The 27152-nt window shown below is 36.8% G+C and overlaps 1 protein-coding gene across 3 annotated transcripts in view; it reads left to right on the top strand.

Annotated features, from left to right (window-relative positions):
* Positions 1–27152, top strand: part of CDIN1 (CDAN1 interacting nuclease 1) — a 218416-nt gene that overhangs the window by 77945 nt on the left and 113319 nt on the right. For all 3 annotated transcript variants that reach the window (XM_037056120.1, XM_037056119.1, XM_037056121.1), the window contains exons 6-8: positions 17745–17824; positions 18179–18228; positions 22770–22837. In XM_037056120.1, the coding sequence (XP_036912015.1) occupies positions 17745–17824; positions 18179–18228; positions 22770–22837 (198 nt within the window). The remainder of the gene's footprint in view (positions 1–17744; positions 17825–18178; positions 18229–22769; positions 22838–27152) is intronic.

The raw sequence follows: 27152 nt of genomic DNA, 5'->3' as shown, positions 1-27152 counted from the left end.
TAATTGCGGCAGCACTGTAGAAGTAATTTCTTCAGTTCTTAAAGGTACGTATTCCTCATCTCTTTTCTTCAACTTGTTCTGTTGACCACGACCACTGTAGAAAATCGCCAAGGGTACAAAATGTATGTCCTCCGCTTTCTTCTCAGGGCTCTGCAGCTCTGGTCTGCCATTGGGGATGCTCAAGGGTGGTGCCTGCAGAACGAATGTCACTGGTAACTTTCCTTCAGAGACTAATTGCATTTCTCCCTTAACACACTTTGTTTCCAGAAGCCCCAAGAGCTTACAGCATGACTCTCTATAAACTCTCACACTCTGGCACAGAATTGTGCTGCCATTGTGCTCCGCAGACTTGCTGAAAGATTAATTACAACTCAAGAAATGTATCTTTTAACTGTCCGATTACATAAAGAATTCATAGTGAAGTTAATGTCTGCGTAATTTAATGATGTACGGATTTTAATTATATAGTACACTGTTAATTGTACGGCTATTTTTAGATCAGGCTATACCGCAACTGGTTCATTTAGATGAAATAGCTCATTTGCTTGAGGGACCAAAATAAAGGCTTTCTCAGAAACTCAGAGAATCTCAAGACCTCTGAAAAAATATTCTAAACCTGGTAGGATATTTTTATGATATTTGTCTTTCCTTACTACAATGAGACTGACCTGTACTTTGCCTTCATTGCTTAGGTTGTCTGACACATAGAATCTTGACCTTTTTTTGGTAATTAAAAAAGTATAAGAAAGATAGAGCTCTCTGTGTGTTGAATAATGGGCAGAAATTGAATAGCTATGTTTTCCTTGAAAGTTGTTGAGGTTTTTCTCAGGAGAATTAGACACAAGTTATTTCTGAACAAAAGTGCTGTCCTGGCTGTAATTAGTCACATGGGCATAGTTCCCAGGAAAAGTGTTTCTTACAATTTACTGAAAGTATGTGAATTTTCATGTTGTTTAACTTACCTTGAAAATTTATTTATTTCCCCATCTGCCCCTCTCCTAAATTAAGAAATCTAAAGTTTAATTTGTTCTTTTCCTACTAGATAAGAGGGCCTGCCAAAAAGTGCACAGATTCGTGCCCATGTACTCTTTCCATGGATCCTTCTAATCCTGGGCAACACTTTTAATGACTTAGAATTAACTGCCTTCTAATTATGCACTGAGGCAGACACCATGATGTGATATGGGTCTTTGCCAGCAAAGGGAAACCAGGAGATATAAATGAGCAAGCTACCAGAGGGAATTATCAGACAGGCTTCTTGAAGTCACCAGCGTGGAAAGCAGAGACTCACCCCTGTCTCACTGAATAATACAAACTTGTTTCTACCAGCATCTACTGTGTATCGCCTTCAGGAGCATCCAGTTCTCTTTCTTTTTATAGATCACAGGACACTCAGGATCCTGCCAGGTTCCCTAGTTACCCCAGCAGATTTTGGCAGGTCTTCATTGCCATTAACTGTATCCCCAGACCTTGAGCTGGAGTCTTCTCTTTACCTGTGACTCACCTCTCGATGTCATGTGACATGCTGAGCCCCAGTGAGCTCAGACGAGAGTTCAGCTTCATTATAGGGCCCTCTGTCTGTTCTACACGGAACACTAAAGTGTCTGGAAGCTTCAGCTGCTAATATCTGAATTGGAGGGAAATCTAGGAGAGAGGAAGGAATACCAGTGGAAAACTTGAGTTCAATTCTTATAAGTGCGATACATTAATATAGAACATTTCAGATCACCTCTGAATACTCTGGGCATAGTACTAGGGAAGAATAGTCCCATAATTGAGTCCAACTGGCTAAGTTCATATCTTGGCTCCACCACTAGCTGAGAATGGGACTTTCGTCGAATTATGTAAACTCCTCATGACTCAGTTTTGTTAGTTTTAAGATAGGGCTAGCCACCTTATAGGTACACTCTGAGAATTCAGTGAGCTGACACATGTGAAGAGTTTACAGTGGTGCTTGACATGTGTTAAGCGCCCAGTAAATGTTAGCTGTGTTTCCTTTTTAGAAGTGGAAGTTTGTTTTAGGGTAGACTGAGTAACCCTACCTTTCTGAATGTTAAACTGACTTTATATAACTGCTGAACTAGAATTTCTGGAATTTTAGAAATTTGGGTACATTTACAGTTTTTGCTATACTCTCACAGTATCACATGTACTAATAATAAATATATAATACTTACTTGATAGTTTTTAAAATGTCCGTACTTAATTATATTTTGAAGGACATTTATGATTCTGCCTTAAATGATAAACTACAATTTTTTGTCATAAATGGAAAGTACTATTAAAATAATATGTAGCGGTTAAAGAAGAGATTGTTTTGCATGCTACTGAAGTCACCCCACATGCCTGTGCCCGGGTCACACTCACTCCTCCTGCTCAGGAGACATGGACCAGATGCTGTCAATATCTAAAGATCCATTGTGTTCTATAGCCTTTAAATTTTCTGAAAATAATAAAGAAAAACTCACTTCATTTATAATGGGAAAAGCTCAAATTAAGTCAAATCCACTTGCCTACCTAAAAATTGTTACAATAGCCCTGACTGGTGTGGCTCAGTGTATTGAACCCGTGAACCAAAGGGTTGCCTCTTCAATTCCCAGTCAGGACACAGGCCTGGGTTGCGGGCCAAGTCCTTAGTAGGGGATGTGTGAGAGGCAACCACACATTGATGTTTCTCTCCCTCTCTTTCTCCTTCCCTTCCCTTTTCTAAAACTAAATAAATAAAATATTTAAAAATTGCTATAATAGTATGGAATGTAGGCAAGCCTTGGATTTGAGTAGTTCATTAATAATTCATTCAACAATTTATTGAGTAGCTATTATATGCAGAGCAAATTTGAGGTGGTAACAGAGAAATATTTCTGCTTTTAAACAACTTACCAAATATCCTAATACAGATCGTTCCTTAGTCCTCCCTGAGAACCGTGCATTCTCCAAGGGGGTGACATCTCATAAATAGATATACAGTGTACCTGGGCATTAAAATTTTAGGGGGTGGGCAATGAAGAGAAAGTGTTTAGGGAGTCTCGCTAGGTAGGCCATAATGGACAAAGAAAAAAAAAACAAGGTTAAAAAGCATTGATATTGAACAAACACAGAGTCACAAAAAGCCAGAGTTGAATTCTGTGTGTTTTTTTTTTATTTTTTTTAAAGATTTTATTTATTTATCTTTAGAGAGAAAGAGAGAAATATCAATGTATGGTTGCCTCCCGTGAGTTCCCTGCTGGGAACTGGCCTGCAACCCAGGCATGTGCCCTGACTGGGAATCAAACCGCAATCGCGTGGTTTGCAGGCCTGTGCTCAATCCACTGAGCTACACCAGCCAGGGTGACAAAAAGCCAGAGTTGAATTCTGAAACCTTACAGCCTCAGAACCAGAAATAGACTTGTAGAAATTATTTCTTATTTCCTTGGGTGACTACAGGATGAGTCTCGCCCTCCATATAAAAGCCTCAGTTGCTGAAAGATAACGTTGAGCAGCTGCGACATGTTTTTTTCTATACTGTGCTAAATATGCCTGTTTTCAGATTTTTTTTCATGTGTCATGGTTTCAAGTCTTAGCATCATGATCAATCTCCTATCCACAGATGATAAAGTAATATTTAACCAAGTGCCAAGTGATTGGGAAAATAAGGGGAAATTTTACTGGAGGAGGTGAGAATCGAATTGGGTTTTGAAGTTTTGGCCTAAACCAAAGGCACATTTTAGATTTGGGGGATGGAGTTGAGGGTGGGTGGGTGGGAGAAGTAGAATTAAGTATGTTTCTGGCATTAATCAGGTGCTTAATAAATATGTGTCAAATGCATGTTTGTTGAATAAGGGTTGATGGTATATAGTTACTTTCAAGCTGTAGGTTGCCTGAGTCAAAAGTCTGATTAAAGACTTGACTTGGAGCATTGAACACACGGTACAGTGCACAGGTGCTGCATTGTGGGATTGTGCACCTGGGACCTGTATAGTTTTGTTGACCAGTGTCACCGCAACAAATTCAATAAAAAGGAAAACAAAGAATGTGATCAGTGTAGATACTCATGCTTTAGAGATGTCGTCCTCTTGTCTTTACATAATACTTTTTAATGTAATGACTGTAGTTCAAGATATTTCTTACACGATTATGTGCCAGAGAGCAGAATCTACATAACATGTTCCTGTAGGATTCCCTATGTTAGAAGACATTTCTGACTCATGTAGTCAAATGGGATGAAACTGCTTTAGCAATCACTCATGTGCAATGGGAGAGCGAGTTGGCTGCCTGGAATTCTGGAGGAATCGTTTCAACTGTGCAAGAGAAAGTAGGCTCTTGTCAGCCCCTGGCAGTATCGAAATTGTCCAGAGAAGATTCTAACAGGCCAGCTCCTATAGGAGGGGGAGAAAATCCTTTTCATTCTTATTATAGATAAGACATCCATACAACCCCCTCCCCGTGCTGTGGTAACACTGAAGCTAATACACAGAAATGTGCAAAGGACTCTACCAGGTTTTTCCCAGAGAACAGTTTTGGTTATGGATTGTGTACTGGGTGCCACAAAGTAGTGGGGCAGGGGAGGAGTATGAGAAGGGATAATCTGGCATTACCAAATTTTGCCTGTTGAACAGATGCTCTTCTGGCTGTCTCTTCAAGGCTGTCAAAATATATACTTGGTAAGGACAGGCCCTGACTATATACATATCTTGCAAAGCTTTTTTCTTTTTTTAATGCTCTCGACAATAGAAATTAATGAATGAGCTACTTATTGACAATGCAGTGTTGGGAGGCAGAAATCAGGCCACACCATGATCTAACACCGGCCAAAGCAACAGCCCAAGTCTGAAATGGCATGTTAAGTGCTTTTCCTGTGCTGTTTTATTTCATATTCACAACCACCCTGCACAGTGCCAATGTTAATGCTCTTTTACAAGTGAGGAACTGAGGGCCACAGATATTAATCAACTTGTTGAATCGACATAGGCAGTAGGTGGAAGAGCCAGTCCTCAAATCAAGTCTGAGTGATTCTATGCTGTGCTCCATACCACTATTCCATGTTGGTCTTCTGTTTCAAAGCATGATATTGCATAACTTTCTGAGTTCACCCACCTTTTAGAAAGTATTTTTACATTTTTCTCTTTTAGTTTTTAAAAAATTTATTGGGGTAACATTTGTTGATGGAATTATATATGTTCAGGTATACAGTTCTATCATCTATCATCAGTATATTGTATTGTGTGTCTACCACCGAAACAAGACTCTCCATCATCATTTATCTCCCTTTTACTCTCTCCTACTTCCCCCACCCCTGGTAATCAGCATGTTGTTATCTGTGTCTAAGAGTTATTTTGTTGTTGTTGTTTTTGCTTAATCCCTTTACTTTTTTCTTTTAACACCCCCCCCCAGCTCCCTCCCCTCTGCCAGCTCTCAGTCTGTTTTCTGAATCTATGAGCCTGTTACTATTTTGTTTAGTAGTTTATTTTGTTCATTAGGTTCCACATATAAGTGAAATCATATGGTACTTGTCTTTCTCAGACTGGCTTATTTCACTTAACATAATACTACTCTCCAGGCCCATCCATGCTGTTGCAAAACCTGAGTTCCTTCTTTTTTACAATACTATTTACAAGCCATAGTATTTCATTGTATCGATGTACCACAGCTTTTATCCACTTATCTACTTGATGGTCTACTTCCAAATATTGGCTATTGTAAATTCTACTTCATTGAACATAAGGGTGCATATACTCTTTCAAATTAGTGTTTTGGGTTTCATCATATATATACCCAGGAGTGGAATTGCTGGATCATAAGACTGTTTGATTTTAATTTTTTGATAAAACTCCATGCTGCTTTCCATAGTGATTGCACAAATCTACATTCCCACCAGCAGTACACAATGGTTCCCGTTTCTCCACGTCCTCACTAACACTTGTTTGTTGATTTATTGATGGTAGCCATTCTGACATCTGTGAGGTTATATCTCATTGTGGCTTTAATTTGCATTTTTCTGATGTTTAGTGATGTTCAGCATCTTTTCATATCTATTGGACATCCTTATATTATCTTTGGAAAAGAGTTTACACATGTCCTTTGCCCATTTTTAAATTGGATTGTTTTCTTGGTGTTGAGTTCTTTAAGTTCTCTATAAATTTGGGATATTAATCCTTTATAAGATATATCATTATGAATATGTTTTCCCATTCAGTGGGTTGTCTTTTCATTTCGTTGGTGGTTTCCATTGCTGGGCAAAACATTTTTAGTTTGATGTGGTCCCATTTGTTTATTTTTCTTTTATCTCCCATGTCTGAAGAGATATATCAGAAAAAGTGTTGCTACAAGAACTATCCGAGATTTTACTATCTATGTTTTCATCCAGGATTTTTATGGATTTGAGTATAACATTTTAGCCTTTATTCCATTTTCAGTTTATTGTTCTGCATGGTGTAAGGAGATAGTCTAGTTTCCCTTTTTTTACACATCTGTCCAATTTCCCAATAACATTTATTTAATAGACTATTTTACCTTATTCTATGTTCTTGGTTTGTCAAATATTATTTTGACAATATTGTTTGTCAGTAATATTATTAGATAATATTGTTTGTGAATATTATTTGACAAAGGAAATATATTTATATTGTAAATCCATAAAGGCATGGGCTTATTTCTGGACTCTCTGTTCTGTTCTACTAATATATACTCCTGCTCTTATCCAATTACCAGGCTGTTGAGATTACTGTGGCCTTATAATATAGTGTGATATTAGGTAGTGTGACTCCTCCAACTTTATTCTTTTTTTCAAGATTGTTGTGGCTATCCATTGTCTTTTGGGGTTTCATATAACTTTTGAGAATATTTGTTCTGGTTCTGTGAAATATGTCATTGATCTTGGTAGGCAATGCAATGAATCTATAAATTGCTTTGGATTAGTATGGATGTTTTAATGATGTTAATTCTTCCTTCCATGAACACAGAATGTGCTTCCACTTATTTGTGTCTTCATCAATTTCTTCCTTCAGTGTCTTATAATTTTCTGAGTACAGGTCTTTTACATCCATGATTAAATTTATTCCAAGGAAGTTTTTTGATGCAATTGTAAATGGGATTTTTTTCCTTAGCTTCCTTTTCTGCTAGTTCAGATTATTGGTATATAAAAATGCAACTGATTTCTGGATATCTATTTTGTATTCTTCCACTTTACTGAATTCATTTATCAATTCTAGTAGTTTTCTAATGGAGTGTTTAGGGTTCTCTATGTATAGTATTATGCCATCTGCAAATAATAATAGTTTTACTTCTTCCTTTCCAGTTTTGATGCCTTTTATTTCTTCTGATTACTGTGACTAGGACATCTAGTACTATGTTGAGTAAGAGTGGTGAAAATGGCCCTGGCTGGTGTAGCTCAGTGGATTGAGTGCAGGCCTGTGAAGCAAAGGATCGAGGTTCGATTCCCAGTCAGAGCACATGCCTGGGTTGCAGGCCAGGTCCCAGCAGGGGACTCATGAGAGGCAACCACACATTGATGTTTCCCTCTCACTCTTTCTCCTTCTCGTCCCCTCTCTCTAAAAAATAAATAAATAAAATATATTTTTTTAAAAAGAGTGGTGAAATGGATGTCCTTTTCTTGGATCTTAAGAGAAATGCTTGTAGTTTTTGGCCATTGACTATGATGTTGGCTGTGAATTTGTCATATATGGCATTTATTCCATTGAGGTATATTCCTTCTATCCCTGCTTAGCTGAGATTTTTTATCATGAATGGGTGCTGGGTTTTATCACGTGTTTTTTCTGCATCTGTTGACATGATCATGTGGTTTTTATCCTTCATTTGGTTTATGTGGTGCATCACATTTATTGATTTACAGATATTTTACCAACCTTGCATTCCCAGAGTAAATGTCACTGGATCATGGTGTATGATATTTTTGATGCATTGCTGTATTCGGTTTGTTAATATTTTGTTAGGATTTTAGCATTTATGATCATCAGGGATATTGGCCTATAGTTTTCTTTATTTTTAATGTCTTTATCTGTTTTAGGGATCAGGATAATGTTGGTGTGGTAAAATGAGCTTAGGGGTCTTCCCTCCTCTTGAATTTTTTTTAAGTAGTTTAAGAAGGATAGGTATTATTTCTTCTTTGAATGTTTGGTAAAATTTTCCTGTGAAGCCATCTGGTCTAGGACTTTTGGTTTTGGGGAGTTTTTGATGACTGCTTGTTTTACTCATTGTAATCTGCCTTTTCAGATTCTCTGATTCTTTCTCACTCAGTTTTGGAAGTTGGAATGTTTCTAGGGATTTATCCATTTAATCCAGATTTTCCAATTTGTTGGCATATAGTTGCTTGCAATATTTTCTTACAATCCTTTGTATTTCTTTGATATCAGTTGTTACTTCTCTTCTTTCATTTCTAATTTTATTTATTTGGGTTCTCTCTCTCTCTATCTTTTTTGTTGTTGTTGTTCTTGATGAGTCTGGTTAAAGGTTTGTTTATCTTGTTTATCTTTTCAAAGAACCAGCTCATGATTTCACTGACATTTTGTATTTTTTTAGACTTTATTTTGTTTATTTCTACTCTGGTTTTTATTGCTTTCTTTCTTCCACTCACTTTGGGCTTTATTTGTTCTTTTTCTAGTTCCTTTAAATGTAAAGTTTTTTTTAATTTTTTTTGTTTCTTGAGATAGGCCTGTAATGCCATGGATTTCCCTCAGGACTACTTTTGCTGTATTCCATAAACTTTGGGTAGTTCTCATTTTTATGTGTTTTAATGTAACTTTTTTATTTTTCAATTTATTTTATTATTATTTAATTTTATTTCTTATTTAATTAATTTTATTATTATTATTTTTAACCCTCACTCAAGGACATTTTATCATGGCCTTCAGAGAAGAGGGAGGGAGGGGAAGACAGAAAAAGAGAGGGAGAAACATTGATGTGAGAGATAAACATCAATCAGTTGCCTTCTTGTTCCTGACTAGGGATCAAACCGGCAATCTGAGTGTGTGCTCTGACCAGGAATTGAACCCACAGCCTTTCAGTCTATGGGACAACACTCTAGCCAACAGAGCCATACCAGCCAGGGCAAGTTATCTTTTGATGTCTTCCTTGATCTCACTGTTAACTCATTCATTGCTTAATAACATGTCATTTAGCCTTCATGTCTTTGCATATTTTTCAGTTTTCTTCTTGTTGTTGATTTCTAGTTTTTTTACCTTTATGGTCAGAGAAGGTACATAATATGAATTCAATCTTCTTAAATTTGTTGAGACTTGTTTTGTGTAACATTTGGTGTAACCTAGAAAATGTTCCATGTGCATTTGATAAGAATGTATATTCTGCTACATTGGGGTGAAATTAGTCTGATCTAGTATTTCACTTAAGGCCACTGTTTTCTTGTTGGTTTTCCATCTGGAAGATATATGCATTGATGTCATTGGGGTGTTAAAATCCTCTACTATGACTGTATCACTGTCAGTCTCTCCCTTTATATTCATCAAAATTTGCTTTACATATTTAGGTGCTTCTTTGTTGGGTGCATAAATATTTACCAGAGTTATACCCTCTGCTGGACTGATCCCTTCAGCATTGTGTTGTATCCCTCTTTGTCTCTCGCTTCATCCTTTGTTTTAAAGTCTGTTTTGTCAGATACAAGTGTTTCTACCCCGGCTTTTTTTCCCTTTCTATTTGCATGAAATATGGTTTTCCGTCTCTTTCCTTTTAGGCTGTCTGTATCTTCCTGCTTCTTTCTCTTTTGAAAAGGTATAAATAAAAATTATGGTCTTGTCATATTACAACTGAGGCTAGGTCATAAGAAGTTATATACTTTTTCTGGTTCTCTTGAGATGCTGCTCCTGGGACTCACCCATCATTTCCAGGAAAAGTGGAAGCCATCCTTAAGCCCACAGGTCAACCTTAGACAGACTCATGAGGGAACCAAGGCCCCTCGTCCACAGTTCCAGCTGAGTTTGCAGCAAGTACAGCTTTGCCAGGCATAGGAGTGAATCATCATGAAAAAGAATCCTCTACCACAAAGATAATCCACTCCAGTTCAGGCCACACAAGGAGCTCAGCCCAAATTCCTAGATAATATGCAAGTGATTAAATCATTGTTTGAAACCCCTTCCCCCCCAAAAGTATGGAATTATATTCAAGAATCCAATGGAACTGATTCTCACACCCACAGAAACAATCTTTGTTTCCTAAGCATGATGATGAGTTTTGACCTATGACATGACGGCAATCTTTGACGGAGTCAGGGTAACAGTTTATTTTTTAGGCACCAGTGACCATTTTCCCTCTGCCCAGCCTAGCCAGCCGTTGTGCAGTGAGCAGTCTTTAGGAATGATTTAGGTTATTCCACTCCCAGCCCTAAATGGACCCATCTGCTCCTCTCTCTGTTGCTTGGGGATCCAATTTCCTGGAAAAAACTATTCTTTATATATTTATATAACTTTAAGTTTGAAAAATTAACAATTAGCAAACATAAAAAGAAGCAAGCTTTCCCTTCAGTTTCTTCCAAAGGGTTTACAATAATTTCAGTAACATGGGCAAAAAGCTTTTGTTAGTGGTCCATATTTTTATCACAAAGATATAGAGACTATAGACAAAATAAACAATAAAAACAAAAATCTTTTAAAATACCCAAGTTAAAACAAAAAAAATTAATTTTTAAGTGGAAGGAATGGAGAGGAAATGTATAATATTCAAAATGATAAACAGGGGCTCACACTGTGTAGGCTTGTAGGAAATGTTAGCTTTAGGTATGGACATGAGGGTCTGGAGCCAGAGTTTTGAGCTCCCCAGAGGGAAAGTGGTACAGCCAGAAGTTGGAGTTGAGTCTCCATATTATAGCTCAAACCATAGAAATGGGATTGGGAAAATTCTACTTGACTGGAAAAATGGCAAGGAAGCTTGTTTGCTCTATGTGGTCTTGAGTTGTGTTTTATTAGGAGAGGAAAGAGAAATTAGAAGTAGGTGAGTACATTTGTGGGTTTTGGTCCCAATTCACATTCATGTTTACTGCAGGAAGCCCAAGCCAAGAAATTAACAATGAAACTGGCTCTGCAAAAGTAAACATGAAACTATTGTGTCATAGTTATTTCCAAAGTGCAGGTCAAATAATTCTTGCTGAAAATTAGCTCCCAGTAAAAATTTACAAACCAGTGAGAGTGAGGAAACCACTATCGTAAGGAAGATGATAGATAGATAGACAGACAGATAGATAGACAGAAAGAAAGAATACCATGGACTTAAGATGAGAAAATAAAGACACTATAAATGAAACCTATAGATATTTATAAACTATAAAAAATGTATAAAATAAAATATGTAAGCTGATTGAATAAATAAAAACTATACCTAGAAAAATGAAAATAGAAAATAGGATTCAAAAAGAGCAGATAGTTTTGGAAAAAACAAAAATAAAATTTAGGAAATGAATAATTATTTTTGAAGTTAAAAGTTCATTAGATGAGTGAAGTATTAGATTGGAAAAAGATTAGAAGGAAGAAATTAGAACAAAAATTAATGAACTTTAGGATGGATCTAAGGAAAACACCATTACTATAACACAAAAGATGTGGAGAGTGGAAATATAAACACTTTATAGGAGTAGTAGGCAGAGGAGATGGAATAAGACCTCCTAAAATATGTCTAGTGTAAGAGTTCCAGAAGTACAGAATGGAGGCCAATGTTGTAATGACGCAACATTTTTAAAACTTGTTTAAGTCATTTATAGTTAGGTTCGTGAGATATAGCTAACTCTATACAGGGTCAATAAAAAGAGCCACATGTAGGTGCACGGTGACAAAACTGTTGGATATCAAAGGAAAATCAAAAGGCAACTAGATATAAAAGACAAATAACTTATATAGGGATTACTGTCAGACTGACAGTAGAGTTCTTATCAATAACAGATGTCAAAGAGACAATGGAATCATACCTTTAAAGCATTGAAGTAAAATGACTAATAGCCCACTGTTCTATACCCAGCTATATTATCATTCAAGTGTGAGAACAAAGGATAGATATTTTCAGGCAAGGCAAGACTAAGAGGTTTGAGGTTATACTGCTCAGTAAAAGAATTATGGCCCAAGCTGAAAGAACTAATAAATGAGGTGTGTCAGTAACAATATCCAATGTTTAGATCTTGAATCTGAAAGTGAAATTTAAGAAGCAATACTGAAAAAGGAAATTGGCAAACATGGTGATAAATCTAAGCATTGATTTTTTAAAAAAGTACAAAGAAACTGGTCAAGGTTCTTCAGAGAAACAGAACCAGTGTATGTATCTGTGTGTCTGTCTGTGTGTAGAGAGAGAGGAGGTGGGAGAGATTGATCTGAAGAAATTGGCTCTCATGATTACAGAGGCAGATAATTCCCAAGGCTTAGTTGACAAGCAAGAGACCCACAAAAGCCAAATGGTGTAGTCGAGTCCAAAGGTCTGCTGGCTTGAGAACCAAAATGAGCCAATATGTTAGTTTGAGTTTCAAAGCAGGAAATTGCCAGGGTCCCAGCTTGAAGGCCATCAGGCAGAAAGGATTCTTTATCATTCAATCTTTTTTTCTAGTCAGGCCTTCAACTGATTAGGTGAGGCTCACCCACAGTAGACCCAGCAGTCTGCTTTATTCAATCCTCTGATTCAACGATTCATTTCATCCAGAAACAGTCTTACAGACCCATGCGGAGTAGTGTTTGACCAAATGTCTAGGCCTTCTGTGGCCCAGTTAAGTTGACACAAAATGAACGATCATGACATTAACTGGGAAACTGTGTCTATGGACAAGTTGGTTGGACAAAAAGAATAGATACAGTAACATGTAGGCTGATTAAGGAGGGGTGCTTCGTGATTGGAATGAGTCCATTCTAAATTTCTTATACTCAAAATTACAAAGGAGATATAATTAGATTAAATACTATTTACAAATTTTGTGGAGAGGACTACTAAAGAAGTAGGTGTAAACTGTATTATTTCCAAGTGAATAAAAAGAGAAAGGGGGAATTAAATATCTTAACCAACTTGAAAGTAGTAAAGGGCAAAGAAAGGAGGGAAGAGAATAGTTAGCAAAACATAGAAAATAAGAGGGTAGACATAAGTCTGAATGTGTCTGTTACAAGTAGATTAACCTGTTTTTAAAAAGCATAGGTTTTTCTAAGTTGATTTGAAAAAATCTAGCTATATGCTACTTACAAGAGCCATATTGTGACTTTATAACACAATAAAGTTCAAAGTAAAGAAATGACAAAGATGAAGATATATCAGGCAGATACTATCTGAAAGAAAAGTGGAACAGCAGCATTACCTATAGATAACATTCAAGTCAGACCAAAAGTAAAAAAGATAAGAAAGGTCATGACTTAACACCAAAAGGCATAATTTTCAAGTATATGTAAAACAATGAATTTATATAACTAACAATATAGCCTCCTAACATAGAAAGCAAACATTGGCAGAATTATTAGGAGAGACTGACACACAATAATAATAGATTATTTTTTCATATCTAATTTGGAAAAAATAAGAATATAGATTCAAATAATACAATTAAAATTCTTGACCTACTTGACATATCTGAACTCTGTACCTCAAAAATAGGAACTTCAGTATTTTTTAAGACATAGACATTTATGAAAATTGATTATATATTAAAGCACAGAGGAAGACAAATTTCCTGAAATTAATATAAACATTACGTAATTTGAACATGATGTAATCAAATTAGAAACATAAAATGTCGAAATAAGGTTTTAAATAATTTGTGGATAAATGATGGTATCATGAAACTGTAAAATATTTATAATGACAACAAAACTTGTGGCATGTAGCTAAAGCAGAATTTAGAGGGAAAATTATAACCTTAAAAATTGTATGTTAAAAGAAAAGATTGAAATTTTGTTTAATAAAAATAGTAAGTTAGCAAAAGGATAATGTAGCAAATTCAATGTAGAAAGCAAGAAATAATGATCATAAAAGCAAATTAAATGTAATTTAATTTAGGGGGAATCAACTAAACCAAAATTTGCTTTCTTGAAGATTATAATTAACCAACCTCTAGCAAGACTGATACATTTAAAGATATTATACAACTTATTATTAGAATATTTAAAGTTCATTTACAGATCCAGAAATTAAATCAGATTGGTGATTGGGCAGATGTTTATTAGATTAGTCTTCTGACTTCTTTTTGTCAGAAATATTTCACAGTAAAAATATCATACTCTTTTCTTAGGCATTACATCTTAGTCCAGGCATTGCTTGCTGCCTGTCCTCTGTAGCTTTAACAGGTACCAGCTCTCTCCTGTTTTTATGCATCTAGCTCCAAGTCACTCATGCTTCTCCCTGCTTTGTACATGCTCGGTAGAAAGTTGAACTCCCAGCAGTTGAAGCACTGGTCAGTAAACTATAAAATTTACAGAATGAATGCCTCTGGCAGAAGTTAGAGGGAACAAGCCTTCTGTCCATGAATGGCGCCAAAATACAGGTGAGAATTGGACAGAGGTAGTAGCTGGCCTAGGGACATCTTCCACGAAAGTCACGGGCTTTCTTGGGGCCTGTCATCTCCAGCCCTCCCAGCATTGTCCAGTTGCCTTCCCTTATCTGGTCGATGCTGTTATTCACCCACTTGGCAGTTCTGAAGCTTCAGAATATGTGTGCAAAAAGTAAGTTTGCACCCTCTGGCTTCATCTGAGATGTAGGCATGCTTTTTGCACAAATGTGGACTCAATATATAGTTTTTACCATTCAACTTAAAATGACTGACTTCCTCTTTCAAGTTTCCTTTGATTTGTGTAGTGTGCTACTCAATACATTCAAGCTATTTTCTAAAAAGTGTATTGGCTATGATTCTTAATTCTGATAAGCACACTATTCTAAAGTTTATATTGTGAGGAAAATTAGGTCATTGTGTTTCTTTTTTTTAATAGTTCCCTTTCTTCCCTCATAAAATAAATGACCTAAGTTTCTATGTCTTAGAGTATTGTTCCTCTTCTCTTTTAAAGAACAGTGTTTGTTTTATGACTTTGGCAATGCATTTGCATGTTGTTGGTTTTGAGGCCTGTAATTTTCCATAGGATAATGCTTTTGATTATGCTCTCTGGCCATTTAGAGATGAATAGTTTTACCCTCACAAGGGTATGAAAGTTAGCAGTGTAACATCTTAGCAATGACCAGTGCATCTGGAGAAGGTGCTCTCATTTCCTTGAAACATCGGGGGCACCATGGGTAATCTAAACGAACGTGTCTGCCATGACCGTCTGATGACTGAATGGCAAACCAGAGAGAGCAGTTCCCCTCAGAGAAGCTCATGAAACGCAGGAGCACTTTCCTGCTCCCTCTGATTCACCAGGCCTTACAATTAAGTTAGGAAACCTGAGTGAGCTTACCAGGTACATCATTATCTATTGAACACTATTGTGGCAGTAATTTATTCTTTTTCAATACGATGACCTGCTGTTTCATATTCCCAGTGTTTGTACCGTTCATCCATGGTAATGTCCCTCAGAAATGACTGCGTCCAACTTACGTTTGTATGAAGTAAATGCCTAAGCCTGATTTGGTTCTCAATATTACTGCAGCTTTAACAAAATAAGTAACAAAATAGCTGCTGAAGGTATTTGCTTGATAGAATCACACAAGAAACCTGTAACACAGTAAATTCAAATAGTATTATCACTTTCTACAGAAGAAGACACTGAATCTGAAAAGTTCCGTAGGGTTGCCCAGGTCATAGAGCTGTTTGTATCCATAAGGCTGAACGGGCTTTCTCAGGTGTGATGGCCACTTAGGGCTCCAAAGACGGCCTCTCCGCTGGCAGTTCAAACGCATTTACAAATGGCTGTATGTAAATGTTACAATAAGCATGCAGGTATGTGACTAAAAATAGGAAATAATTAAAATACTTGCACTTCATTATTTCTTTGTGGACTCTACTAAAGTGAAAAAGATATAATTTCTTTATATCTTTTCACAGTATTTACTAACTTTTATCTTATCTGTCAGTGTTCTTACAGTACTGAACTTGATAAAGAACATAACAATTTTTTTTAAAAAGGGGGTAAGCCAAAAATCATCTCAGAACTTCAACAATGTAAATCTATGGTCTGTATTTATTCTATTAACTAGGTAATTTTTAAATATGCATTTTTATTGTCTTTGTATGGACCAGACCTTAAGCTATTATGCTAACTATCTGGGAATTATTCAATTGGAGGACTTGAATGAATTGGTTCCTAGGCAACACCTGACATAGCTTCAGTCCACAGCAGCGATTTTCAACCTCTGTCATCCCATGGCACACATAAACTAATTATTAAAATTCTGTGATGCACCAAAAATATATATATATTGCCAGTCTGACCAAAAAAAGCATATCATTTCGATTCATTCACACTGGACAGCTATTGTTGTGGTGGATGTTGTCATTTTTTTTATTTGAGAACCTAAGGGAAAAGAGGTCAGTGCCCCTAACTAAATAGTCAGGTACTGAATGTTTTAAAAATCTTTGTGGCACACCAGTTGAAAATTGCTGGTCTAGAAACTTGCATGCCTCTGTTACTGAGGAGAGGAAGTTTTGCCCACCCTGGGATTCATGTGCCGGCAGTCAACAGCAAGGCCAGCATCTCCTTCCTCAGTTTTCAAAGAATGTGACCTGATACAGCATCCCTCATTAGAAGCCTCCTGTAGCCTCTTATTCTGTAACAGTTCCCTGGGGCAAAGTCAATTTAATTTACCTTGGATTTAATGATACCTAGTTTGGAACAAAAATTCCAAATATATAAATGTATATGTATATGAGTATATACAGGGTCTGGCAGAAGTAAGGCTTGCATGAGTGTGGCTGGTAGGGTATGTGAATGTCTTACATGAGATCGACAGTAATTTGAACATTTCACCTAAAACATGATAGGGTGCCCTGGTTGGTGTGACTCCGTTGATTGAGTGCTGTGACCCGAAGGGTCATCACTGGTTAGATTCCCAGTCAGGGCACATGCCTGGGTTGCTGGCAAGGCCCCCAGTGGGGGGCACACGAGGGGTAACCACACATTGATGTTTCTTTTCCCTCTCTTTCTCGCTTCCTTTCCCTCTAAAAATAAACATATAAAATCTAAAAAACATATGTCATATGGTGTGCTTGAGTCTGATATCATTATGTTACCGAATTATATGCTTATGATTTTGAAATAAAATATTATGTAATAAAAAAGGGGTGTTATTTGTGCAGGACCTGTATATTTTCTTAAGTTTCACTCAATTGTCAGTCATTTTTACCTATATTTGTTTGAAATGGACATGCATTGTTTAGCACTTGATGAGAATTATTTTATAAAGGTCTAGAATTCAGAGATGCTTTCTTGGCTGAAAGTTATTTTTATTGACATTGTTGAAGTCTTTGAATCTGACCTGCCTTCAGTAAGCCCTTCATATACACATGGCGATAAAATACTTACCTGTAAAACGTAAATATTTTTTCTGACTGTCTTTGTTGTGTTTTTCCCCGCAAATGGGCTTTTCCAAAGCTAATTTATCTGCAAATAGATGTATGCTAGATCAGTATTTGTTTATTTACGTTGGAAATATTAGGTCATCTTCAAATCTGGCAACATAGCTCACAAACTTGGCAAAAAGGTCTAATTAAAAGCTTTTCGTATATTCGTAAAAAGGAAGTGATGACTATCAGTTGTGTTTCCACTGTCATGATTTGTACGTCTATAGGTGTATGTCCCTTCTCATGTTGCATTAAAAGTATGTTGACTGTCTGCTAATGGTTCATCTCTTTTCTTCTGCAGCCTCCAAGTCTGTAATAAATAGTATGCTACGGGACCCTTCTCAGATTCCAGATGGAGTTCTAGCAAATCAGGTCTATCAGGTATTAATCACAGCTGTCTATTTTCAGTGGCGATGCTGTTATCTGCCTAGCCGAGTAAAGGATTTTAAACCTCATTTAATTACTGTCATCATAAACTATCACTGAGGTCAGGGTGCTCCATAAATGGCAATGCGATGTTTGCGAGAAGAGCATTTCACTTTTTAATAGCTTGCTTTTATAGTGCATAAAAACCACGCACTTTTTGTTTTCTGTGATTAAATCTGAAAAGCCTTTTGATAGCTTTTTTTTAAAAATTAAGGAAAAAAATTTCAGATACAGCTTTTAGGATACTGTTTAACTGTAGTCGTTTCTGTAGTCACCACACCTCAGACCCCTCCTTTGATCTGTCTGCAGTGCATTGTGAACGACTGCTGTTATGGACCGCTGGTGGACTGCATCAAACAGTATCCTTTCCCATAAAATTTTAGGTGCACAATTGACGAGCTTGGTGTCACTGGAGGAGATGTGTCTAGCTTTAACGTGACATAAAGTTCTGCTTCACATAACACATTTCATACTCTTCTATTTTACATTCAGTCAGCTGGAGGGTCACTGCAGACCATTCTTTCCTACAGCTTAAGAAAAACCAGATAGGCCACGGGAAGATGTCAGTTCAGCAGCTACATACTCACATGCTTATTTCAAACTGCCTGGCGTTCAATGAGTTTGAAGGTACAGAGTCATTAGGCAGGTAACATACTGTCTTGGAATGTATCTAACCATTCCAATGAACATTTTTAAAAATAGAACAAATTTTCTATTTAAAATGAGCCAAATTCAGTTGAGTTTGCTAGAATAAATTTTGCCTGAAGTTGAAGGATGATGTGATTAAAATGTCGCCAAAGACCATCACATTTTAAAGGGCAAGTAGACCCTTCTTACTTAAATGCTGATTACAATCTGAGTTGTCATTGAGGTCCCTAATAAACATTTTTAGAGAAACCAACCTAATTTTTTGCCTCTGGACTGAGTTTTTTATTACTGATTTGAGAGAGAATGAGAGTGAGAGAACCATTGACTTGTTGTTCCACTTACTTATGCACTCATTGGTGGCTTCTTGTATGTGCCCTGACCAGAGATCACATTGCCCACAACCTTGGCACAATGGGATGATGCCCCAACCAACAGAGCTACCTGGCCAGGGCCCCTAAGGACTGAACTTAAGGCAATAAAAACATGGCCAGTCATTCATTAAAGACTTTGAGATTACTAAAGAGTTAATGCTTACTTCTTAATACAGGATTTGAGTGGATAGTAATGACTTCATGACACAGGTCATTATTCATCAATACATTTAGTAGTATTGTGGCCACACGAAGAATTTCATTATAATCCTTAGCTAAAAATGCTACTTAAGGAGTAACTTAAAAATGTACATGTATATTTGAGCCCATGAGTCTCACATTTCTTGAATAGCACATGCCCTTCCTGGTATAGGTTTTGTTGGTGTGGGCAGCACTGTGACCAGTTGTGACTTGGCGACCAGTCAGGACGCTTTCCTGGAAGCCCTTGCTAGTCACGTGTGCGTGTGCCATGTGGATGGGTGTTTATTATTTCACCGTGTTTCATAAAGGCTTAGAGTCAGTAAACATTTTGTTAAAAAATCACTCATTTTTGTTCATAAAGGATAACCTTTAAAAATAGTCTCTTAACAGAGGCTCCTTATAAGAATAGTCTCTATCTATGTTACAGCCTTTGGTGTGTTTATTCTCCAAGTCTGTTCCCCGCAACTTAACCTAATAAAATCACAACGTTGTGATAAGCTAACCTTTTTATTACATCAAAGTAAAACTATACTTCTACCTTCAGTGTAAAATCCATGGTAGTGTCAGGAGGTGTAGGAATGCCAGCCTGAAGTTGCTATAGCCATAAAGTTTACCACATTCATGTAACAACTAACACCATTTGAGAGTGTGTAGGGCAGAATTACATGTTAATTTTCAAGCACATAAAATAGTTAAAAATCAATTTAAAGTTAAGGTTTTAAAAGCATAATGTCTTTTGAAGGATTGCATATTGATTTTATATATAACTATCTAATTACATATGCATGGACTAAAGTATGAAGTCAACTGCTTTGTAAATGCCAGGAGGCTATTTTTCAGTAATAGTTGAGATGCTTACGGGAAACTAGATTGCTGTATTGCTGGAGAAGAAAATGGCTTGTGAGGTTATTTACAAGTTTTGCCCCATGGTCACTGCCATACATCAATAATAGGTATTATTATAGACAAAGTCTAAGTGTTTCTGCTTATGGAGCATTATAAATTCTGTTTGGAGTATTTTCCTTACATTTTTGCCATCATTCACTTTCCTTTTTTCACTGTGTTATTGCCAGTAGAATTTAATGTAGTACATGATTTCAATTGATAAAGATAATGATGTATGTCTATAAATTGCATTCACTGACTAGATTATAATTTTGTAGTTCCATTATGGTGCCTATTGCCAGTAGAATTACTATTCTTATAAGCTTTGTTTTCTAGACATTTTTATTTTAAAATTTTTCCAAAATTTTAAATTGGTAATTGCTTTTACTATGCAAAATAAAATAGGCTGGGAAGTTTATAGAGAACCGATTTTTATCTTTGCATTGAGGTAGTAGCAGTTTTGTATAATGTAAATACACTTGCATAGATGTCTCTTAGACTGATCAATAGGAATTATTTTACTTCACACTGAATCAAAATTACTGGGTTTCCATGGGAGTGAAAGTGCTATTTTTGTGCTGTTTTGATGATTTGGTACTGTTTACAGCACTTACCCTCAGTAAAGTACATCATTTTGTGAGAAAGAAAGCACACATTTAGTAAATTGAATAGGCACAAAACTTTTTTTACTCCATTATGAAAATGTTACACATAGACATTTGTGTAAGTAGCTAAAGTAAATTGGTCATTTACTAATAAGACACCAAAAAAGCGCAGTAGCAAAGAAACTATAAATTGTCATTGTTCTTTCTCTTTCTTTTTGTGTCTTCTATTTTTTTTCGACATAACCAGGCTACCCACACCCTTCCTGCCACAAGTCATATTCACTGACACCAAAGGTGTGAGAAAGCAGCCACCTCAGCTTTCCCGAGTGTGACTTTAGGACACAGCTATGAAACAAAGACCTAGGCAGAGAAGCAAGGAAAGATAATGATGCAGGAAGCTTAGAATGCTGCGGGTTTCATTTCTGTACCATCAGTAACCTCAGTTCATGATTCAACATTTTAGATGTAAATAATTTACAGCAATAAAAGCGAGAGCACATTTATGTGGAATAGAAGTAAATAATTTAGTTTTAAAATATGGTATGCCCCAAGTAATGAGACATCATTGAGAGGTCTTCATCAACTGTCTTCAATGGACTCTGCAAATGTGTGAAATTTTGTGATATAAAAATGAGTTTCCTTTATTTTGTCTCCATTAAAAAAATTAAATAAACGGAGCCGTGTGTTTTGGACTGGCGGGAGGAAACAGGAGGAAAGTGCCCTGATGATGACCTAGGGCTGTTTGATGGCTGGCGTAAGTGGCCACATCTCTGGAATTCTAAGCTATAGTCACCAACTTGGAAAAGATAGGATCATTTGCTAGCGTTTTTTTAAAAAATTATGTATCAGCTTTATTTGATTTAAATTGAACTTTTGCAGAGCACGATCAGAGTGAAAGTCTCTGCTAAGCCAAGGGACGATATGACCAGGTTGGTATTATCAGTGAAATGGAGAATTAGATCATTAAGACCAAATGCTTTGGACAGAATTAAAGTACCAGCATAGGATAACGCTCCTTTTCAGACTTTGCACAATCCCATCCTTTTGGAAAATACACCAGAATTTCAAGCCTCATTCCTGGTTTCATTATTTACTATCCATGGGACCTTTGGAAGGTTCCTCAGCCTTCCTGAACCTTGCCTTCCTTAACTGTAAAAACGGGACTACCTACTTATGTGGTTGCTATGAACATTAAATAAGATGATAGTATCCCAAAGTGTTTACAGCATAAAAAGTTAGCATATGGCATATAGGAAATATTAGCTAGTGTCAATTATTTTTACATAATTAAGTTTAATGCTTTTTAGGAGTTGTATGGAGGTCATAAGTACAGGATCGCACAGATCTTATCTGAGCCTCTGCTTTGCCACATGTTAACCGTATGACCTTGTGCAGATTCCTTTCTAAGCCTCAGTTTCCTCATCTGTAAAATAAGGATGCTGGTAACTGTAAGGATGAAATAACACATATAAGACACTTATCAGGGTGTCTGCCTCATAGTAAGCACTCTAAAATGTGTATATTGCCTGTGTGTATCTGTTTGTATGTATATTTTAATATCAGTAGACTTGCACACACATGAGAAGAAGCCCTATACATACACCCTGACATACGGTCCTTTCAAAGATATCTGTCTTTCACATTACATGTAATTCTCAACAAGTCAGTTGTTTGGCTTCCCGAGTCACAGAAGACTGCCAACAGTCGGTTGGAAGTGAGACAGAAACTGCTAAAGGCCAGCTCTGTGCAAGTATGAATTCGCAGAAGGCTTACAGAACTTGGTAAGACTGGAAGCTCTTTTAGGGTAAAGGCTTTTTGGTATTTTTTGCTGCACTTAGTAGGTGCTTAATAAATGTGTGCTAAATTGAATTGAGAGATTTTTAATAGAGCATCAAGGATATTTAAAATAACTGTCCCTCTTTTCAAAACAAGATAAACTACATATACATCCATTTACAAATCTTCATTTGCCAAAATGCATATAAACATTACAGAAAACTTCTGTTGAATCATTTAAAGTGAAGGGGCTGTATAGAAATCTCACAGATTCAGGCTAAAGGTGGACATACTTGCTATAATAACATCTTATTTCCCTTTTCATCTCAAAGTATAGACCTGGTATCAGTGTTTTCCTGATAGCATCTTTTCATAACTCTAATCGTGTCCCTGTCCTTAACGAACGCTTCCCAGTGCCATCGGCTATGAGCACGAAGTCCTGCTGAGAGACTTGCTTCTAGAGAAAAACCTGTCCTTCCTAGGTAAGTATTGCTGACATCCTCTCGAGCTGGTCATGCCTCCATGAGTGCTTAAACATGTATTTTAAAAATCTCCCCCTTGCTGTTGTTGGGTACTAACGGAAGAGTGAATGGTGATTGATGCAGTACATGTTATGTTTTATTGATTTAGAACTGAGTAGGAAAGTTACCTAATCCCCTATATGTACAGCACATGCACAGGCTTGAGATTAATATTTTATAGAATAAGTGGCTGAAAAAATGCTGTAATATCTGTTACAGTATTACTTTTGGTGTCATGAGATATTAACCGTAATCTAGGCCTTATGAGAGAAAGAAGTGAAAGAAGTTCTGTCTGTAAAATGCTTTATGTATTAAAAAGAATAGTTAGAAAAATTCATGTTTGGTGTGTTTGTCTTGTGTATGGAATCAGGTAGTACTTTTACTTGAAAGCCCTGTATCAAGTTTTTATTACTCGTATGTCAAACATTAATTGTCATCCTAGATTTAGTATGATTTTTAAAAATCTTACACGTATGCATGTGTTTGTGTGCGAGTCTGGAATCTTATTACAGACTGTTATTTCTTTCACTGTCTCTGGTGCATTAGAGATTAAGCCTCAAAGGGCATACATACTGATCACAGAAGCTGTAAAGCACTCTAGGATGAATTAATTCCATTTTGGAAGTGATAATTTGTAAAGGCACTGTACAAATCATATTATTGTACACACCTGTTCTATGTAGATATTTATCTGCCTCGTGTGACTTTTTAGGTTAAAAAATAAAAGAATATTGAATTACATAATTTTCATTTGAAAATGGGCAAAGAATTAGTCAAGGGAAGTCAAACATGGCTGTACCTCAACTCGGAGAGGGATGTTGACTACAGCCCTGCAGGAAATCTGGTTTAAGCCTTAGTATTCAGTATTTTATTAACAAACTAGAGAATTGAGGTGAATGTGTTACAAGGTTGTTGATAACTTGAAGGTGGGAGATATAAATATTCTCTAGGGTAATTCTTTAGGCTTAAAGAAAGTTGATAAATTAGCAAAATGGCCTCAAATTACTGAATTAAATGTCATTATATAAAATCAGCAAGTTTTTTTTTTCATATAGAAGGCCAATTGACATGTTCAGCCTATGGAAAAAGGATAAATTAGATAGAAATTGCCTTTTAGAATTTAATCAAAGACAGAATGTATAATGGATTGGAACCAGTTGTAATAGATGACTCATGATGTGCCATGAGATGTTTTAGAAATACGGAGATCTTGGGGTGTTATGAAATATCTGATCAAATTGATCACTCAGATGGTGGCCAGCATAGCATGGCCAAATCCATTTTATTGTTTTAAACTACCAACTAGGCAGTCATATTTTCAGGACCGCTTGGTGTTACTCTCTTGGCACCGTGTGCATATGCGTAGTCAGGCCCTCAACACCATTTCTTTGCTTAGCCTGTCTTTTCTTTCTTCTTGAGGATGGAAGACCAAGAGCTTAAATGTGATGTAAGCTTACTCCCAGGTTTTCTACCCCCTAGATGCTGGGAACTGAGTGTATTAAACTGGCTTGACCATGGCTGACAAAGGCAGTGCAGAAACATAGCCAGGGAGTCATTACTGCTCACCTACAGTCCCATTACCACTCATGGGTTCCATCTATTCCTCTGTGAGCTATAGGATCTACAGATAATTGTTCTGTTGAAGCCTGCCCAAAGGTGATAACTTAACTGATCTTTAAAACATAAATGAATTGTAGGATGTTTTAGCTGACTCTATGTAACCTCAGTCCTGGTTTGAAGCATTTCCTCATCATTTATTATATGCATTTTAAGCATTTTAATGTTGTTCTGAGTTAATACATGTTTACTTATGATGAAAACATCAAAAATTCAAAGCCTTGTGTGGAATATTGTTCTGAGGTTTTCCTTTTACCTTGGAAATACCCCTTCACAATGATTAATTAGATTGAAAGTACTGGGCCATGTAAATGCAGATAGATCTTCATTTTAAATCCAACCATGGAAAATATTGGTATATCAATAGGCCACTAATATGATGTTATGTTTTCTTTGTTGACATGTGTAAATCTTGAATTATTTGCAGAGACATTGTAAACATGTTTGTTTTATTTTGATTATTTTATAGGGAAAAATGCAATCTCTCTTTGCTCCCTTTCTCCCTTCCTCTCTGGGCTTCCTCTAATCTGACCACTTCCAAAAGGCAAGGACTCTTATTGCTTATACCGAACCCTTCTTAAGAATTATGATGCCTCTGAAATTTTTTATCTCATTTAAAATTTTCCACCAATTGTGCTCTATACGTCATTTTATAAGATAAATATTTTATGTGACCTCTTTTATCAGTGGAAAAGAAAAACAAAAAAATTACCTTTATCTTAACACTAATAATTTCTTAAATTTCCTTGATTCATAGCCAGGTACTAAGCAGTTGCTATGGCGCAAGATTTAACTAGGCACCACTGGAAAGAACTAAAGCAGATCCCTTATCTCTGACAATTTGGGTGTACTCATAGATCTATCCTAGTGTGTAAGTCTGTTCATGTACATATTAAGAGAAGTCAAAGGTGAATAAATGACTTTACGTTTTCCAACTAAAAACATATATTTTATTCCTATGTTCATCCATTTATTCCAAAAATAAGGTAGTGGGCTAGGTACCATTTCAGTGTAAAATAGGGAGTCCGGTACTATTCTAGACACTAGACGTAAGTTACACGAAGTCCTTGCATTTGAGGAGTTATGGTCTAGTAGGGAGACAGGCTACAAACAAGTGAATATGGATAACTTCTAACAATTTCTTAGCTTCCTTACAATTCTTTTATTCATTATGTACACATTCTTGGGGACTAACTTCCATTTGGTGTGTTGCCCCCATGCCAGGAACCACCCGAGTTAGTGTGAAAATGGCGATAAACGCTCCGCGCCCTCCGGGTGCTCACGGCCGTGCCCCTAGGACCACGCTCATCCCAATAAGAACACAGCTCCATCTCTAGTTCATCTTAGTAGGTGCTCGCTTGGCTGTCTTGATAATGAAAATAAATACATTCAAGGCAGTTGTTATGCTACTTTTATTAAACTTTTGCAAGGAAGGTACAGACTACTAAAAATCAGGACCTACCCTTTACGTACGTAGAAAGTGCTACTGCTTTATAAGCTACTTTTCCTGAAGTGGTGATAGAATTTTACTTCTGCTCCTTCTCACCAGCATCTTCCTGCCACCATGTGCTCCTAGGGTGGCTAGTTGGGCTCATTAGCTTAACTACCCCCACGAAGCCAACTAGCCACTCTCTTGCTGGTTTGGCAGAAGATATGTATCTTTTAAGGTCTGGCTATGGACAGGCACTCTTAGGGGTAAAAAAATAAAAGTTGAATCACATATGGAGCCTTCTGGAAAATTTCCAGAGAAATTTAAGTACATATCAGCTCTTTCCAAGAATACTTAATTTAGAATTAAGATTTACTGACCAACATTTAAAATGTCAGAGTGAAGAACGTGCTGCCCTCTCCCAGGCCTAGATGGACCCCTTTTAAATGGTAAATGACCAATAAAAATTGTGATCGTCCTTATCACCGCTGCTAAAGGGTTGTTCCATTTCTATATCAGTGAATTAGAAGACGTATTTTATCTATCGATGGAGCTGTTTCAATTTGTATCCCTCAAGTGATTAAGGAGATTCTGTTTTGTTATATCCTTTTCCACTCACTTCCCCTCCACTCTGGGGGTTGTTGGGGAAGAGCCTTGGACAAAAGGCAAAGAAGGAAAGGTGAATAATGACCATGAGAAGATACCGAGACTGTTAGGGAGAGTACGGAACAGTGTGTACCAGAGACTGCAGATAAACCATTCATCCTCCGTGGGTTGGCATTTCCCCAGGTCAGAGGACTTTCATTAGTGACTGCCATGACCACTTTATTGTTAAGTTTGCCTTAATAAGGATGGCTCTGGACATACAGTCATACCTCGGTACTCGTAGGCTTCAGAACTTGTCAAACCCAGTACTCAGTGCATTTTGATGAGAAAAAATGCTTCATCATTCGGCATTTGCTTGCCACTGGTCAGAATGAATTAATGACGAGTGCTGAGGTACCACTGTATTCTATTCCTTGCAGTGAATGTTGCCCTGTGAGTAGAAGCTCACAGTTGTTTTGAGTGACACCTGAGAGGCATTTTCTTCATCCCCACCTCACCTCCCATGTTTGGTCTTGCCTTATGACAAAGCAGCGGATTTTACCTGGATGCTTTTCTAGCACTTGTGTATGACTCTGTGGGACTCCGAGAGGGTATACTCGGTGAGCCAAATAGGCTTAGTGAAGG

The sequence above is a fragment of the Sturnira hondurensis genome, unplaced genomic scaffold, assembly GCF_014824575.4.
Source record: "Sturnira hondurensis isolate 20B ecotype Veracruz unplaced genomic scaffold, ASM1482457v3 Scaffold0008782, whole genome shotgun sequence".
Lineage (NCBI taxonomy): Eukaryota > Metazoa > Chordata > Mammalia > Chiroptera > Phyllostomidae > Sturnira > Sturnira hondurensis.
Note: the sequence above shows the minus strand (reverse complement) of the source record. Positions and strands in the feature narration are given on the sequence as shown.